This window comes from Saccharomyces mikatae (assembly GCF_947241705.1).
Source record: "Saccharomyces mikatae IFO 1815 strain IFO1815 genome assembly, chromosome: 5".
NCBI lineage: Eukaryota > Fungi > Ascomycota > Saccharomycetes > Saccharomycetales > Saccharomycetaceae > Saccharomyces > Saccharomyces mikatae.
The window spans coordinates 230605-243638 of NC_079260.1; the positions used below are offsets into that span (position 1 = coordinate 230605).

The window sequence follows — 13034 nt, forward strand, 5'->3', positions numbered from 1 at the left end:
AAAGCTCAAAGTCGTGAGGGTGTCGCGTGAACGTTCAAAGTGATTTTAAGCAAGTACAGATTCCCTCTTTTATAGGAGAAGGCTTACAATTGTTAAGAGGGAAAGGGTATTGATATTACAGATATCTTCTATAACTGTGGTATTTGACATACGCACTTTTGTAACAATAGTGCGTATATGTATATCTACACATATACATACACTCGGATAAATAAATAAATACACTTAAATGTAGACCTTGATATCGGTGTCATTGGAACTATAGTAAAATTACCTTAAGAACATCTTCGTTTTTATTTAAATATGCGGATGTAGGCTCTATAATCATATCTATTGCAGTGGTGTGTACAGTATTTGGGTTACATACTTTTGCTTGTACCGAACGATGGAAGCAACGCACAATGTATTATGCTTGATACTGCTAGTCGCCAGGTGATTCAATATAACATGATTCGGGATGGGAAGGGCACCGGATGTATTGTCAGTTTGCGCATTCGAGTAACTATTTAAAATGACGTTTTCTAGGTGGGGTGGCAGCTGAGGGGGAGTGAGCCACGCCATATTTTGATGATTATTTTGTTGCTGATCAAGCGTTAAATAATACTGTTCCATAACATTTGGGTCCGTAAATACAGCAGGTATGTCTTGAGTGTATTCTAAATTGGGTTTCGCTGGTGTTTCGTCGTGAAAACGGGTGTAGCCATCACCCATGTCATCCGGTTCCTTTTCTATTTCCAAAGCAATCCTTGAACGAGCACTCATGGGTCTCTTATTCAGCTTATCGTCATCTGCATAATTTGCCTTATTGTCAGAACCTTGCTGCTGAGGTTCACTACTCCAATCAGGTGGTGCAGTCACTTCCATATAGTTGACAAAATTTCCCATTTGGTCAGTTGCGGTGGGTAAATAATCACTGAACCTTAGTTCATTGTCAACAATAAATCTGAAACGATGAGTACCTGGAGGCAACTGTAATTTTACATGCATGAGCCCAGGTTGCCCAGGAACTGGTACCAGCCCGATCATCTTTCTCCATCCAGTAAAAGAACCGGTAACATACACTTTATTTCCCCCCTGTTGCCAAGTGATATCAACTGGAAACATCATGGTTCTTTCTTTCTTGCCCTCCACAGTGTTCTGCTGTTGTTCTTGTTGCTTTTGAGATGGTTGGTTCTGTGATGCATCACCTTGCTGAGACGTCTGGTAATCCATTTTTTGCAGAGTATTTGCTGTCATATCTGCATCATGGACATCGCCTTCGTTGCTGTCAATACTACTCGAACTACTAGCATCGACATCGTCATCAGAATCAAATGTCTCGCCAGAACCATTTTCTGCATGGTTTGAATATGGTGGTATTTCGTCATCGTCATCGTCGTTAAAAATTAGACTCGATTTATGTCTAAGGGGATGTTGTGGCTCTAATTCGTTTGGATTATCTACATTCATTTGAGAAAAAGTGTACGCCAGAGAGGCCTCATTACTTGAATTTGCGTTACTTCTGCCATTAGCTGCGGTGTTGCTAACTGCGTCACTGACATCTAACATGGAAGCATCCTTGTTCTCAGAGTTGTCGCCAGCCATATTTCGGGTGAACTAGAGTTGTCGGTGTTCAGAAAGTATAATCTACGAATACGGATATAGTAACTCTCGTCTAAACTGCTGTCTACTCGCAACTACTACGCTGTCCAATTCCTACGTGAGTGTTTTGTTATTGTTTTCTTTGCAAGGTTTTTTCGTGAACTCTTCCAAAGGGGAACAAAAATTTGGTCGCTCAAAGACGAAAACTACTGCAGGAAAAAAAACGTGGTATAAGCTCAACGGCGAAATACAAGTTTTATAGGCTGGCGCAGAGGAGTAAAGGTTTGTAGAGCATAGGAATCTCACAAGTTTTTTTCTTAAGTGCCCTGCTTCAAAACATAATAGCCCTTCCAAAGGCTTTCTTATACCTTCATTGGAGATAATGATATATTTGTCGCGTTTTCAAGGACCTATTATATCGTCATTCTTATTTTTGTATCTGTTACTTATAATTTGCTATTTAGTGGGAGTAAGAGAGACCATTATTGAAAGTATCAATTTGTTGTAGGATGCGCCCTATGGGAGGTAGTGACACCTTGGCATTTGTGCTAAGGGCTCCTGTTTTTTGCTTTTGAACCTTACTATCCTCATCATCTCCAGATATATGGAATTGTGCCCTTTCATGTTGTCTGCCTCTGGTAACGGCGTTCGCCTTGTACGTTTGATCATTTATGCAAGCATCCTGTGTTACTGGCGCCCTATCAAGAAACATTCCTATGCTCATATCTTTGGTCGTGGTATTTTCATACGTAGCGGAAGCAAGGGATGCAGTACTGCTCGACGTGGATATCGTTCTAGTAATCTCAATTTCTCCTGCCTTTATGGTTGGTGTAATTCTTTGTAAGGGGCTTAATGCTGTTAATAGTGGTCTCGCAAGTTTCTGTGACGTTTGAGGAAGAAGTGAAGTACTCCATTGATCTTTAAGACTGGACGCTGAATCAAGACCACTCATAGTGGCCAAATTTTTCCTAGATTTTGAAAATATAGAGGAACTTGAAGACAACTCCTCCAATGCTAAAGAGCTGCTGAACGAAGGCGCATGCGATAAAGATGTAGTAGAGCTTTCAGAAAACCCAGTGTGCAAGTACTGGAGTGAAGAAGTAGAGGGATAGGTTGATGCAATGGAGGTGATAGAAGTAGTGGAGAGGCTATTCGGAAGCGGGTAGGCCTCCGTTTGAATTCCTATAATGGGCACCAAAATCGCAGGTGTTTGTGTTTCTACAATGCCGTTATTATGTTCAGAATTTCGTATATACGTGTCATCGCAGTCCTGTGCAACGGAAATAAGTACCGGTGATATTTCACTTGCAGCCCTAGTCTGCTCTTTAACGGTTGTAGAGATGGTCGTAGCGGCATCGACAGCACTTTTCTGCAAACCCTTGGATTTTAATCTGCGCGACCGTTTTTTGACAGTGTTAGTATGAGTTCTCAAATGTCTTTTCAGCTCATCGCCCCTACTGAAGCTTTTCGGACAGCTTTGAAAGGAACATTTGTGGGGCTTCTCACCAGTATGTGTTCTTACATGCCTTTTTTTATGTTCTAATCTATGGAATCCGCGTGAGCAGATTTCACATCTAAAGGGTCTTTGGTCGTTATCCGCAGGAAAGCTGTTTTGTATGGAACTCATATATGGAATTTTTTGGGTAATAAGATCACCGGTATACACCTATCAAGAAGAGCCAAAAAGAGGTTATCTGAACTAATGTCAAAAGCTCATTGCAAGAAAGGTTCTTCGCATATAAACCATACGTACTTGTAATGAAGAAAAAAGAAAGAAAAATAATTGAGCAACAGAGGAACTGAGGCTACTTCGCTTCGAAGTATTTTCTGAATTAAAAACAGTATGAGGAAAAGTATATCATTAACACCTACGGAAAAACTAGAGAAAGTTTTTGGCGGGGTCCCCAAGAAAGCTATTTCTGCGGTGTGGTCTGTGTAAGTTTTTCCGAGCGCGTTACGCCGTCTCGATTTTTGTCCCTAGCAAACCCCCCGTAGAAGAAGTTTTTCCGAGATCTTTTATTCTTAATTTTGCATTTTAATAATGTAAACGCAAGTAGCCTCAAATATAGAACCAGGCAGTAGCACAATAATCATCAGTTATGGATCATATCGGTATTTACTGAGAATTTCTCAGTTAAAAGAAGATATTCAAAGTTCATGTATCCCTTACATTTAAAAATTTCAATAAAAAGAAAAGAAAAAAGTAAATTTATATTTTGGTCGAGAAATTAACATAATGACAACTAGAATATGGCATGAATTTTTTTTTAACACAAATATGTATACAAAGTAAAAAAGTATACAGAAACTATTCTAGGTTATGCTATATCGAAATCATCTTCTTTTAAAACCAGGTGGAGGCTGAAACTTCCTTGTCTGAGGAGGTGCTTCACTATTAAACCTTGACCTGTTAGCACCAATATTATCGTTGCTACTATTATACCTACTCGAAGATGGCTGCGCAACTTCCCTACCACCGTTGTTAAGATGCCTAGCACTAGCGCTATTCGGTTTAGCAATTTTTCCTGGCTTCTTTTCTTTCTCTTTTCTTTGTTTTGTCTGTTTCTGTGCTTGCTTCTTCTCTCTTTTATCCCTCACCAATCTTTCCTTTTTGGAAAGTAACGGCTTGTCTTCCACAACTGTAGATAGAATTTGCTCCCCTCTTAATATCGTCAGGCCTAGTACTCTTTTTTCCACTTTAATATTTAAGGGCGTTCCATCTTTTGAATCTTTTTTCAATCTTAACTTATCAAGTTGTGTTTTGGGTACCCTTTCCTCTATACATTCATTTAACACTAAATTCATATGCTTATCAAATGCCATCAATTGTCCAATGTAAACTCGGCCATCTTGAGTAAGCACTCTTAGTTTATAATCGATCAGGTTGGCTAGTCGGCTGCCATGCGCCACCTGTACCTTGCTCATTATTTCTCCTACTTACTGAAAAGCTGTTATGCAGATCGCCTTGTTGATCTTAATAATGTACTTCTAGATTGTTGTACCGCTCCTTCACACAATTTATCGAAGCCTTGTCTAAATTTCATTTTCATTTTTCATATTTTTTACTTTGAATTTTTTCCCACAATATCATGGGGGAAAAATAGAAAATCAAGAAACAAGAAAGTTTGGTAGGTATTTGACAAACACAATTAGTGTATATAAAACTCAATAGATACAAGAAAGAGGGAAACAATGTCTGAGGAAACAAAGGAAAAGCGCTCATTGGAAGGAAAAAAGGAAAATACCCACGAAAAATCAGTGGAACCTAAATCGAAACGAAGAAGAAGAAGAAATTATGACGATTATGATGCCGAAGTAGCCAAAGAAGAGACCAAGGCTAATAACGATTCAGCGAAGAGCGAAATAAACAATGGTATGGGAGATTCTGAGTCTGATATGGATGATGCCAAATTGGACGCTCTAATGGGCAATGAAGGGGAAGAGGAAGAGGACGATTTGGCGGAAATCGATACCTCCAATATCATTACATCAGGAAGGAGAACTCGTGGCAAAGTGATCGACTATAAAAAGACTGCAGAGGAATTAGATAAGAAGGAACTGGGCGCTAGCTCTAAAAATGATGCAGAAAATAACGACGAAGAAGATGACGATGAAGACGATGACTTCAAGGAGCAATAAGTTAAATCCTGTGTAGTCGCATGCCTTCCCCCACTTAAATATTCCATTTACTTCAATATCTTATATGCGTTCTATATGTATATATAATATATGTTAACAGAAAAATTGTAGAAATACTATATCGAGAGAAAAAAATACAAAAAGACCGGAAGTAAAGAGGAGGAGACACATTTGCATGCAAATGTGCAAATGCCGCAGAATATATCTTAACAACAGTTATTTGCACTACCCTTTTTGTTTTCATTTGGAGTCGGTGTCAGACTAATCGTTGGCCCATTAGGAGCAGACGCACCATTGGCATTACCATTAGCGTTAGATTCTCCAAGGTCCATTTGGTGCTTGCTGACCTTTTGATAAATGGTATTGATCAATTCCTCGAAAGCTTTGTCCACATTCTCACTGTTCAAGGCACTGGTTTCTGTGAATAGTAGTTGGTTTTCTTGGGCAAAAGTCTTGGCCTCCTCCGTAGGGACAGCACGTAAATGAGCCAGATCAGACTTGTTCCCGATAAGGCCCACCGCGACATTGTCGTCTGCATTTTCCCTTAGCTCTGATAGCCAATGATTACAGTTCTCATATGAGCTTGATTTACTGATATCGTAAACGATCAAGGCACCTACGGCCCCCCTATAATATGCAGAAGTAATAGCTCTGTAACGCTCCTGGCCCGCAGTATCCCAAATCTGCGCCTTAATCCTTTTGCCGTCAATTTCCAAGGTTCTGGTGGCGAATTCAACTCCAATTGTGGATTTTGAATCCATATTGAATTCGTTCTTCGTAAATCTTGACAACAGATTGGATTTCCCTACCCCGGAATCGCCGATCAGCACGATTTTGAATAGTAGGTCATAATCATACCCGTAGTCTTCACTGCTCATTATTTTAATCCCCAGATGCCGTCAAAATCCCTTCGCCGGTCTTGCCATAGTAATTCATAGTGAAGGTCGAAATTATTATTCGCTTCTCTCTTGAAAAGTTTTGAGTTTCCTTCGTTCTCTTATTTGACACCCGCACACCTCAGCAGTCTGTGATATTCCGCATTGGAAAATAGTAAACAAACAACAAACGAGCCAAACATAACAACAGTAGAAGGTTCAGGCCTAAGGACAACAAAATCAGTTATATATAGTAGAATATCACCAACTAGTGCAATTAGATTGCGCTGGAGTATATTTTGAACTTTTTTCTGTCATCATGAATCTGCCTGTTACACCAGTCAAGGGCAAAGTATGCAGTGCATTATCGACAGAACATGAGATGAATCATGATCAATACCAGGATATGTCGTACCCACGACAGAACGACTTCGCTGCTAATCAAACTAATAATATGAAACCTGTTACTATACCGCGGCAGAACCGGGGCAAGAACAAGAAACTGCATGAACACACACAATCGCAGGTACGATTTTCCATTCCAGATCCAAATGAGTTATCACAGAACTCGCCATTGAGGATTGTTTTTCCCAATAGTGGAAGCGAGCTCGAAAGAAAAATGTCTACTTCATCACTACTTATGAACTGTCACGGTCATTTAGTTGATATGCACTCCAAAATACTAGTCGATGTCCCAGAAGAGGTTTGGAAATTTCATCATGATAGAAGGATGAAAAGTGAAGGCAAGCATCGCAGAACCCGTTCTGATGTCAAGTCCAGCGCAAATAGAAATGATAAATCATTGAATCATTCCAGATCAAAATCTTTACAGTCCATCATAGTGGATACAATGAATACATACCGTGCAGCCGATGTTGATACTACTTCCAACGAAAATACTAGTAATGTTAGTCAAGTATCTCCGTTAAACTTATCATTTGAAAGACCTCCTCCTTTAACACCAGAAAGGAATCTATATCTTACGCCCGAATCTCCATTGAATAGATATCCTTTACCCGTACCCTTGGAGATAACTCTACCGCCCTACTTATCTCCACAAAACAAGCATAAACAAAGAAACAGCTTAGTCTATGACGGAGATGGCTACAGTAAATTTCAAGAAAATAACGCCTCGTCCTCCACCGAATCTTCTCTAGAACAACCCTCATCCTCGTATTCAGATGAAGAAAATTCTATCCCATACGCCCATCATGATGTGTCTTTCGAGTTAAACAATGCTGACCCCGATAAGTTTCTCGGAATTGATGAAAACGCCAATGTCAATCTAAAAGTACAAAGAAGAAATCTCAAAAGTCCACAACATATTCAGAAAAAAAGAAACAGCGGTTATGAAGAGGAAGACCTTGAAAAAAATGTATCCTTGAAAATTCTATCGACGCCGAATAAACTAATAGACATTCCTGACTTAGAACATATGACTTCTCCGCCAAGTACAGGTTATAATGGTACTTTGAAATTTTTCCAACAATTTGAATCTCAGGAAGAACCAGTGTCTCCAGTCTGCAATTTGAACCCTAAAGCACAAGATACACTCGATATGTCATTCAAATTTCCCTCCACTTTCACTGATAACAATGTTAGTGAAGCGCGGGTCAACGGAAATCTTAAAAACTCGAATAATGAAGATTTTCTGAAAGTTGATACCTCGCCTGTGAATCTGTCATTTGAATCAAGAAGGCAGATGTTAATGGATTTGCAAAAATCTCCAACAAATAATAATCCAAAATTACATAAGCATAGGAGAAGTAGGAGTGTTCATAATATTGACGACACTTTTTTGAATTTCGAGGCAACCTCTACACCGCCAGCTCCGGCTTCTGCTCCAACACTTCCTGTTAAATATTCTAATCCATGCACTTCCCCTGAAATACCTAAAAGATCACCTCTACGATTTACATCATCTCCGAAGACATCAGACATGTCACCAGACGTTCGGTCATCTGACAATGGGTCATTTGGGCAAGAATTCTCAGTACCTTCGATTCAGATTATAGCAGATGAGAGCACTTCTCATTCAATCGATCCTTCACTTACTGAATATTCTAATAATGAACATGATGAAGAAGCTTCTTTTGTCGAAGTGGATGCTGATCAATCTATCGCCATTATAGATGGAACGAAAAAAAATTTATCGGTAGAGGCGTTCAAACCACTGTCTTCATTCAATTCATTCGGTCAACAAATTCAAAATAAGAGATTATCTCCTTTAAGCCAGGCTTCTACGGACTTAATTGGCAAACAAACAACCGACGAGGCTTCACAGTCACTCCCATATAAAGTTGTATCTCCAAAAAGGCAGTCATCACGTTCAGGTAGTAGTAAATCCTCATCCTATAATTCAGAGTTCTCTGCTAATACGACCGTTACCGATACTACATCCCAACCTTCTGTAACAATCAACAGAGAAACTTTACAACAGAACAATATACTCAAGAAAAAACCAATTGAAAGTAGAGGATATGGCCCTCAATCCCAAAGGAGCAACTATTCGTTCCCCAGGAAGAAAACTGCGCCTTCAGAGGGGTTTGATTTGGAATTTAATACTATTTACGAAAAAAGAGATGGTAAGCTTGTTGAGGTTATTCTATTGGATGAGGACGAAGGCGCAAGCCTTGAAAATAGCAATACCCCAAGAACAAGGGATATCCAAGGTCGTAAAGCTAAAAATGACCAACAGATAAAAAGACTGAGTCATTACAACGAAATCTTAGGAATGTGTGATGAGACTGCAGATGAAGCAAAAAGAATCATTTATCAATTGGTGAATGAGACCACTAGATTTTCAGAGAAAGGTCATTCGAAAAAGTCACACAAATCAAGAATACTTCCACCATTACCTTTTCCGCTATATGATAAGAACGGAAATTTTTTGATCCAAAATAAGTATCAATCACATATTGACAACAACATTTCATATAATCGCAAGTTCAAATGAGGAATATCCGCTGTACAAATTCTTCTCATAAATAGGCTTGGCCGGCTCATCACAAATAGGTTTATCAGAATAGCAATTCACTTTCAATTGCATATTTCATTATTTTCATTGGACATTAAATTTTTTTGTATCTCATACATAAGAGAGGAAACACCTCTAGTTTTTGTACTTTTAAACAAAACTATATTCCGGCACGCTTTCTTTGTAAAACCGTTTTTTAGCAATATGTAAGTATATTTACCGAAGAATATTCTTGGTATATGCAGTTAATTGCAAGCACGAAGAGTATAGAAAAAGTTTTAAAATAGGCTACCTAGTAGAAACGAATTACAGTCACAATAAAGATAATAAAGTAGTTTACTTATTTACGCTCTTCTTGGGGAGCTCTGAACAGAAGATGGTGTTTCCTGAATAGGGCTCAATGAGTAATCATTCGAAAACTCTGCTGTTGGTTTATTAAATGAATTAGTTGGTGTGATGGTTTTTGATAAATTTGGCGATATTATAAAGTTGTCATTACTTTTTTCATCTATACCATTTGTCATTTGAAGCCGTGGTGAATGGGCACTTGAAGGTTCCAAGTTTTGATTGGAACTATGTATTTGATACTTGGTTTCTCTCATTTGGGATGAAGATTTCCGAGGGAGTGAGTTGCAATCATATGCGTTCCAGTTATTATTGTTGAAAAAAGTGACTGTTTTGTTCGTAAGTTCTATTCTATTTTTCATTGGTGCTAATTCCTTAGCACCTTGGTTGATCGTTAATTTCCCATTAAAGCTGTGCGTACTTCGAAACGATGATGACACACTTGAAAACGGGGACGCATCTCTGTTTCTGGAACCACGCCGTAAAGGCGACTTCAATGTACCACGATTAGGATCGTCTTTCTCAGAATCCGAGAAATTGAAATCTTCTGGAATGCCATTAATTTCATCAATATCATAATGGTCATAGTCCAACATTTTATTTTTCTGATTATATTCATCTTCCTCAGCTTCATCGATGAAAAAGAGATTACTCATTGGTCTAGGGACTTCTGAATCCAGATCACAATTCAAGTCATGATATTTTAGCGATTGTGACCTGGCAGGCGGTGGGAGTGGTGGACTGTTCAGCAGAGCAGGATACTGTGGGCTTTCAGAAAGAAGCTGTTTTGAATGGGATGAATCTATAAGTTGAAATGGAGTTCTTAGTATACTACTAGTGTCATCATCATCGTCATCATTATCGGTGGTTATACTAGGTCGAGGGCTTGTAGCAGAACCACTTGGAGTTATCAAAATCTTGGCGGGTGTCTGAGGAAGTTGCAAGTGAGCGTTATTAGGAGGGTATGTTTCTAAATTGTTTTCATATGAAGAGTTTTCCAAGAAAGTTTGTTTTTTCAGATCATTAGATACTAAGCAATTGGAATTACTGCCTTTTGTTTCGGCATCATTTTCGGTATCACTTGCACTAACATCAATATCGAATATATCTGAGAATGATTTTACTTTAGGCTTTATAAGGGTGGGTACAAAGGAAGCCTTCACAATAGAAACATGTGCGCTCCCATTTTTCGAATTTTTCCTTCTTAGCATGGAATTATTCTTTGATTTCAGATCATGCATTTTAATATTCTTGTTGGATTGACTATAGATCATCGGTGTTGGCTTTCCACTCAGTGCCACTCCACTCTCTATACTGCAAGCTTCATCCGAAAACATATGTGACTCTGGTTCAGATGCATACCCTTCCTCGTCCTCATCTGACAAATCAAAAAGATCGTCATATCTCTTAATCGGCTTTTTGATCAATTCGTTTCTTGAGAATTCTTTATCAACAACCGTCTCACCAACAACGGCATCATCACAACTATCATCATAATTATCCTCATAGTTTTCTTTAACGCCTTCATGTTTTCCCTGATCATCATCATCATCATCATCATCATCATCGGTTAAGTTGAAAAGATCATGGTACTTCTTGACTTTATTGCTTTTCAAAGGTGTTTCTACAGAATCTTTCGATAAATGGTCCATATCGTTTCCCTCAATATTGCTCTCATCGTCTTCTATGTAATTCATATCGTCATCAAAATTCTCATCTTCATAAAGATCGTCTATATATACATTTGCCACTGTTTCTGGCTTGGAATAATATTTGACAGATGATGTCCTTACATTTATACCTGCGTACTCAAATGAAAATTCTGATTCATTGTCGTTACTGTCATCATCATCATCATCATCATCATCTTCCTCTTCACTAACGCCAACTTTGTAGGCCTCATTTTCACCAAGAGAATACTCATCAGAATTGTTATGAAGGGAATATGTACTTTTCTCATCTTTTCTACCTAGACTGATTCTAACCTTTTTCTTGTTAAAGATTTCGTCTTGACCTTCGTTTTTGTTCATTCTGGAAGATGGCGATGATAAATCACCGTGTCGTACCTCGGGAGAGATGGAGAACGCTTGGCTATAAAAACTAGGAGACTTGTTCAGTAGTGGTGTGGTTTCGGAAGAAGTTAAAGTAGAAGTAGTGGTGACTCTTTCGATATCCAGTATTTTTTCATCAACTTGTTCATTAGAAGATTGGTCATTATTGGTAGTAGTGGTAGAACTTCCGGAAAATGCAGCGGCTAGTAAATTCATATCCATTTGAGAAGCCTTTCCCAGGTTTATTATGTCATCATGAGAATGTATTCTTGCTTGTCTATTTCTATTTTTAGCAAGCGCTAATGCTTTGTAGATATGTTGTTCCTTCTTTGGGAACTCGCCCTCGATATCATCATCGTTTTCTTGTTGTCTACTATCGTTTTTATTTAGTATCCTTATAGCAGGTTCGAGGTTAGAAGATGATGTGGACAATGTTTGATTCTCATTTCCGATCAATGGATATTTAAGCTGCTTAGAAGAAGTCGCTTCAGAAGAGTTAGATGCTGGAGAAGCAGGATCGTTTAATATTATTACATGCGATTCAACCTTGGAATCTCCCCAAGAATGAGTAATTGTGCCCTTGATAGCAGGCAGAGAGTCCGTGGCTCCATTAATGTCTTTTATAGGAGAAGTTTTTTTAGGCACTGCAGTTTCAAGGGAACTGTCATGATGCGATAAAGAAGGAGTAGAAGAGGTGGGCAAAAGCGGTGGTCGTAGTGATGCTGATGAGCCAGCATATTTTACAGGTGGATTCTGGAGAACAAACGAATTGGAAGTAGCCTGATTCGAGCCCGCAGTCGAATTTGAAGTTAAGTGGGAGTTTAAGTTCGAGTTTGAAGTCTTCTTAAACAACTTTGAAGTCTTGTTAGCCAAACGATGGAATGACTCAAATCCAGGTGAGTGTTTCGCTGTTGTGGGAATGTTATCATAGTTCATTTGGGATGGAGTAGATGGCAGAAAATCTAAGGAGTCATTACTTGACCTTTGAGAACTATTATTAGTATTTGTACTGAAGTTGCTATGTCGCTTTGGACTTTCATCAAATGAGGTGGATTTCTTATGGGCTTTTATGAAGGAACGCATAATGAAATATTTCCGGTGGTGTAGGTTTGCGTCCTGAGCTGCAGGTCCTTTTGGGCAAAAACAATTGCTTTGAGCGAAAACGTAATGAAATACAGACTCAAAGGAGGGAAAAAGAGGAAAAGAATCAAATAAGACTAACTGTAGGAGAAAACAGTTTCACCTGAAGCAATGGTTGCTTATTTAACCTTAGAGAAAACCTGTTGGCTAACATACAATAACTTTAAGCTACTTCTAGTACAAGTGAAGTTTACAGTAAATGCGTGTTCTGCAATATTATATTGTGTTTTGAAGAGTTACTAAATGGGTAAAGAAAACGCTTTAAGAGAATATGTCCCGATAAGGCAACCAGGAGGAAAGCTTAAACCCCAAATGGATCAATCTGCGCCCTATTTTGGAAAGGCGCAATAAACGAATACCCGGACTGAAGGCTATAAGCAGGTGTGTGGGTGAAGGGGTAGGAAAGATGTGATCTGATGATACGTA

At 38.8% G+C, this 13034-nt stretch overlaps 7 protein-coding genes across 7 annotated transcripts; 2 read left to right on the forward strand and 5 right to left on the reverse strand.

Annotated features, from left to right (window-relative positions):
• Positions 1 to 330: 330 nt before the first annotated feature.
• Positions 331 to 1584, reverse strand: GAL83 (Gal83p; the record flags this gene model as incomplete). Its single annotated transcript, XM_056221860.1, has 1 exon — positions 331 to 1584. One exon carries the CDS (start codon positions 1582 to 1584, stop codon positions 331 to 333), a length of 1254 nt encoding a protein of 417 aa, XP_056081609.1.
• A 457-nt stretch (positions 1585 to 2041) lies between these two features.
• Positions 2042 to 3208, reverse strand: MIG3 (Mig3p; the record flags this gene model as incomplete). Its single annotated transcript, XM_056221861.1, has 1 exon — positions 2042 to 3208. One exon carries the CDS (start codon positions 3206 to 3208, stop codon positions 2042 to 2044), a length of 1167 nt encoding a protein of 388 aa, XP_056081610.1.
• Positions 3209 to 3915: 707 nt separating this feature from the next.
• Positions 3916 to 4506, reverse strand: SMB1 (mRNA splicing protein SMB1; the record flags this gene model as incomplete). Its single annotated transcript, XM_056221862.1, has 1 exon — positions 3916 to 4506. One exon carries the CDS (start codon positions 4504 to 4506, stop codon positions 3916 to 3918), a length of 591 nt encoding a protein of 196 aa, XP_056081611.1.
• A 267-nt stretch (positions 4507 to 4773) lies between these two features.
• On the forward strand, positions 4774 to 5220 carry CHZ1 (Chz1p; the record flags this gene model as incomplete). Its single annotated transcript, XM_056221863.1, has 1 exon — positions 4774 to 5220. One exon carries the CDS (start codon positions 4774 to 4776, stop codon positions 5218 to 5220), a length of 447 nt encoding a protein of 148 aa, XP_056081612.1.
• Positions 5221 to 5426: 206 nt separating this feature from the next.
• Positions 5427 to 6098, reverse strand: YPT31 (Rab family GTPase YPT31; the record flags this gene model as incomplete). The annotated part of the gene is made up of 1 exon (XM_056221865.1): positions 5427 to 6098. The coding sequence occupies one exon, from the start codon at positions 6096 to 6098 to the stop codon at positions 5427 to 5429; it is 672 nt and encodes a 223-aa protein (XP_056081613.1).
• Positions 6099 to 6414: 316 nt separating this feature from the next.
• Positions 6415 to 9051, forward strand: FIR1 (Fir1p; the record flags this gene model as incomplete). Its single annotated transcript, XM_056221866.1, has 1 exon — positions 6415 to 9051. The coding sequence occupies one exon, from the start codon at positions 6415 to 6417 to the stop codon at positions 9049 to 9051; it is 2637 nt and encodes an 878-aa protein (XP_056081614.1).
• A 365-nt stretch (positions 9052 to 9416) lies between these two features.
• On the reverse strand, positions 9417 to 12551 carry ZRG8 (Zrg8p; the record flags this gene model as incomplete). Its single annotated transcript, XM_056221867.1, has 1 exon — positions 9417 to 12551. The coding sequence occupies one exon, from the start codon at positions 12549 to 12551 to the stop codon at positions 9417 to 9419; it is 3135 nt and encodes a 1044-aa protein (XP_056081615.1).
• Positions 12552 to 13034: the final 483 nt, after the last annotated feature.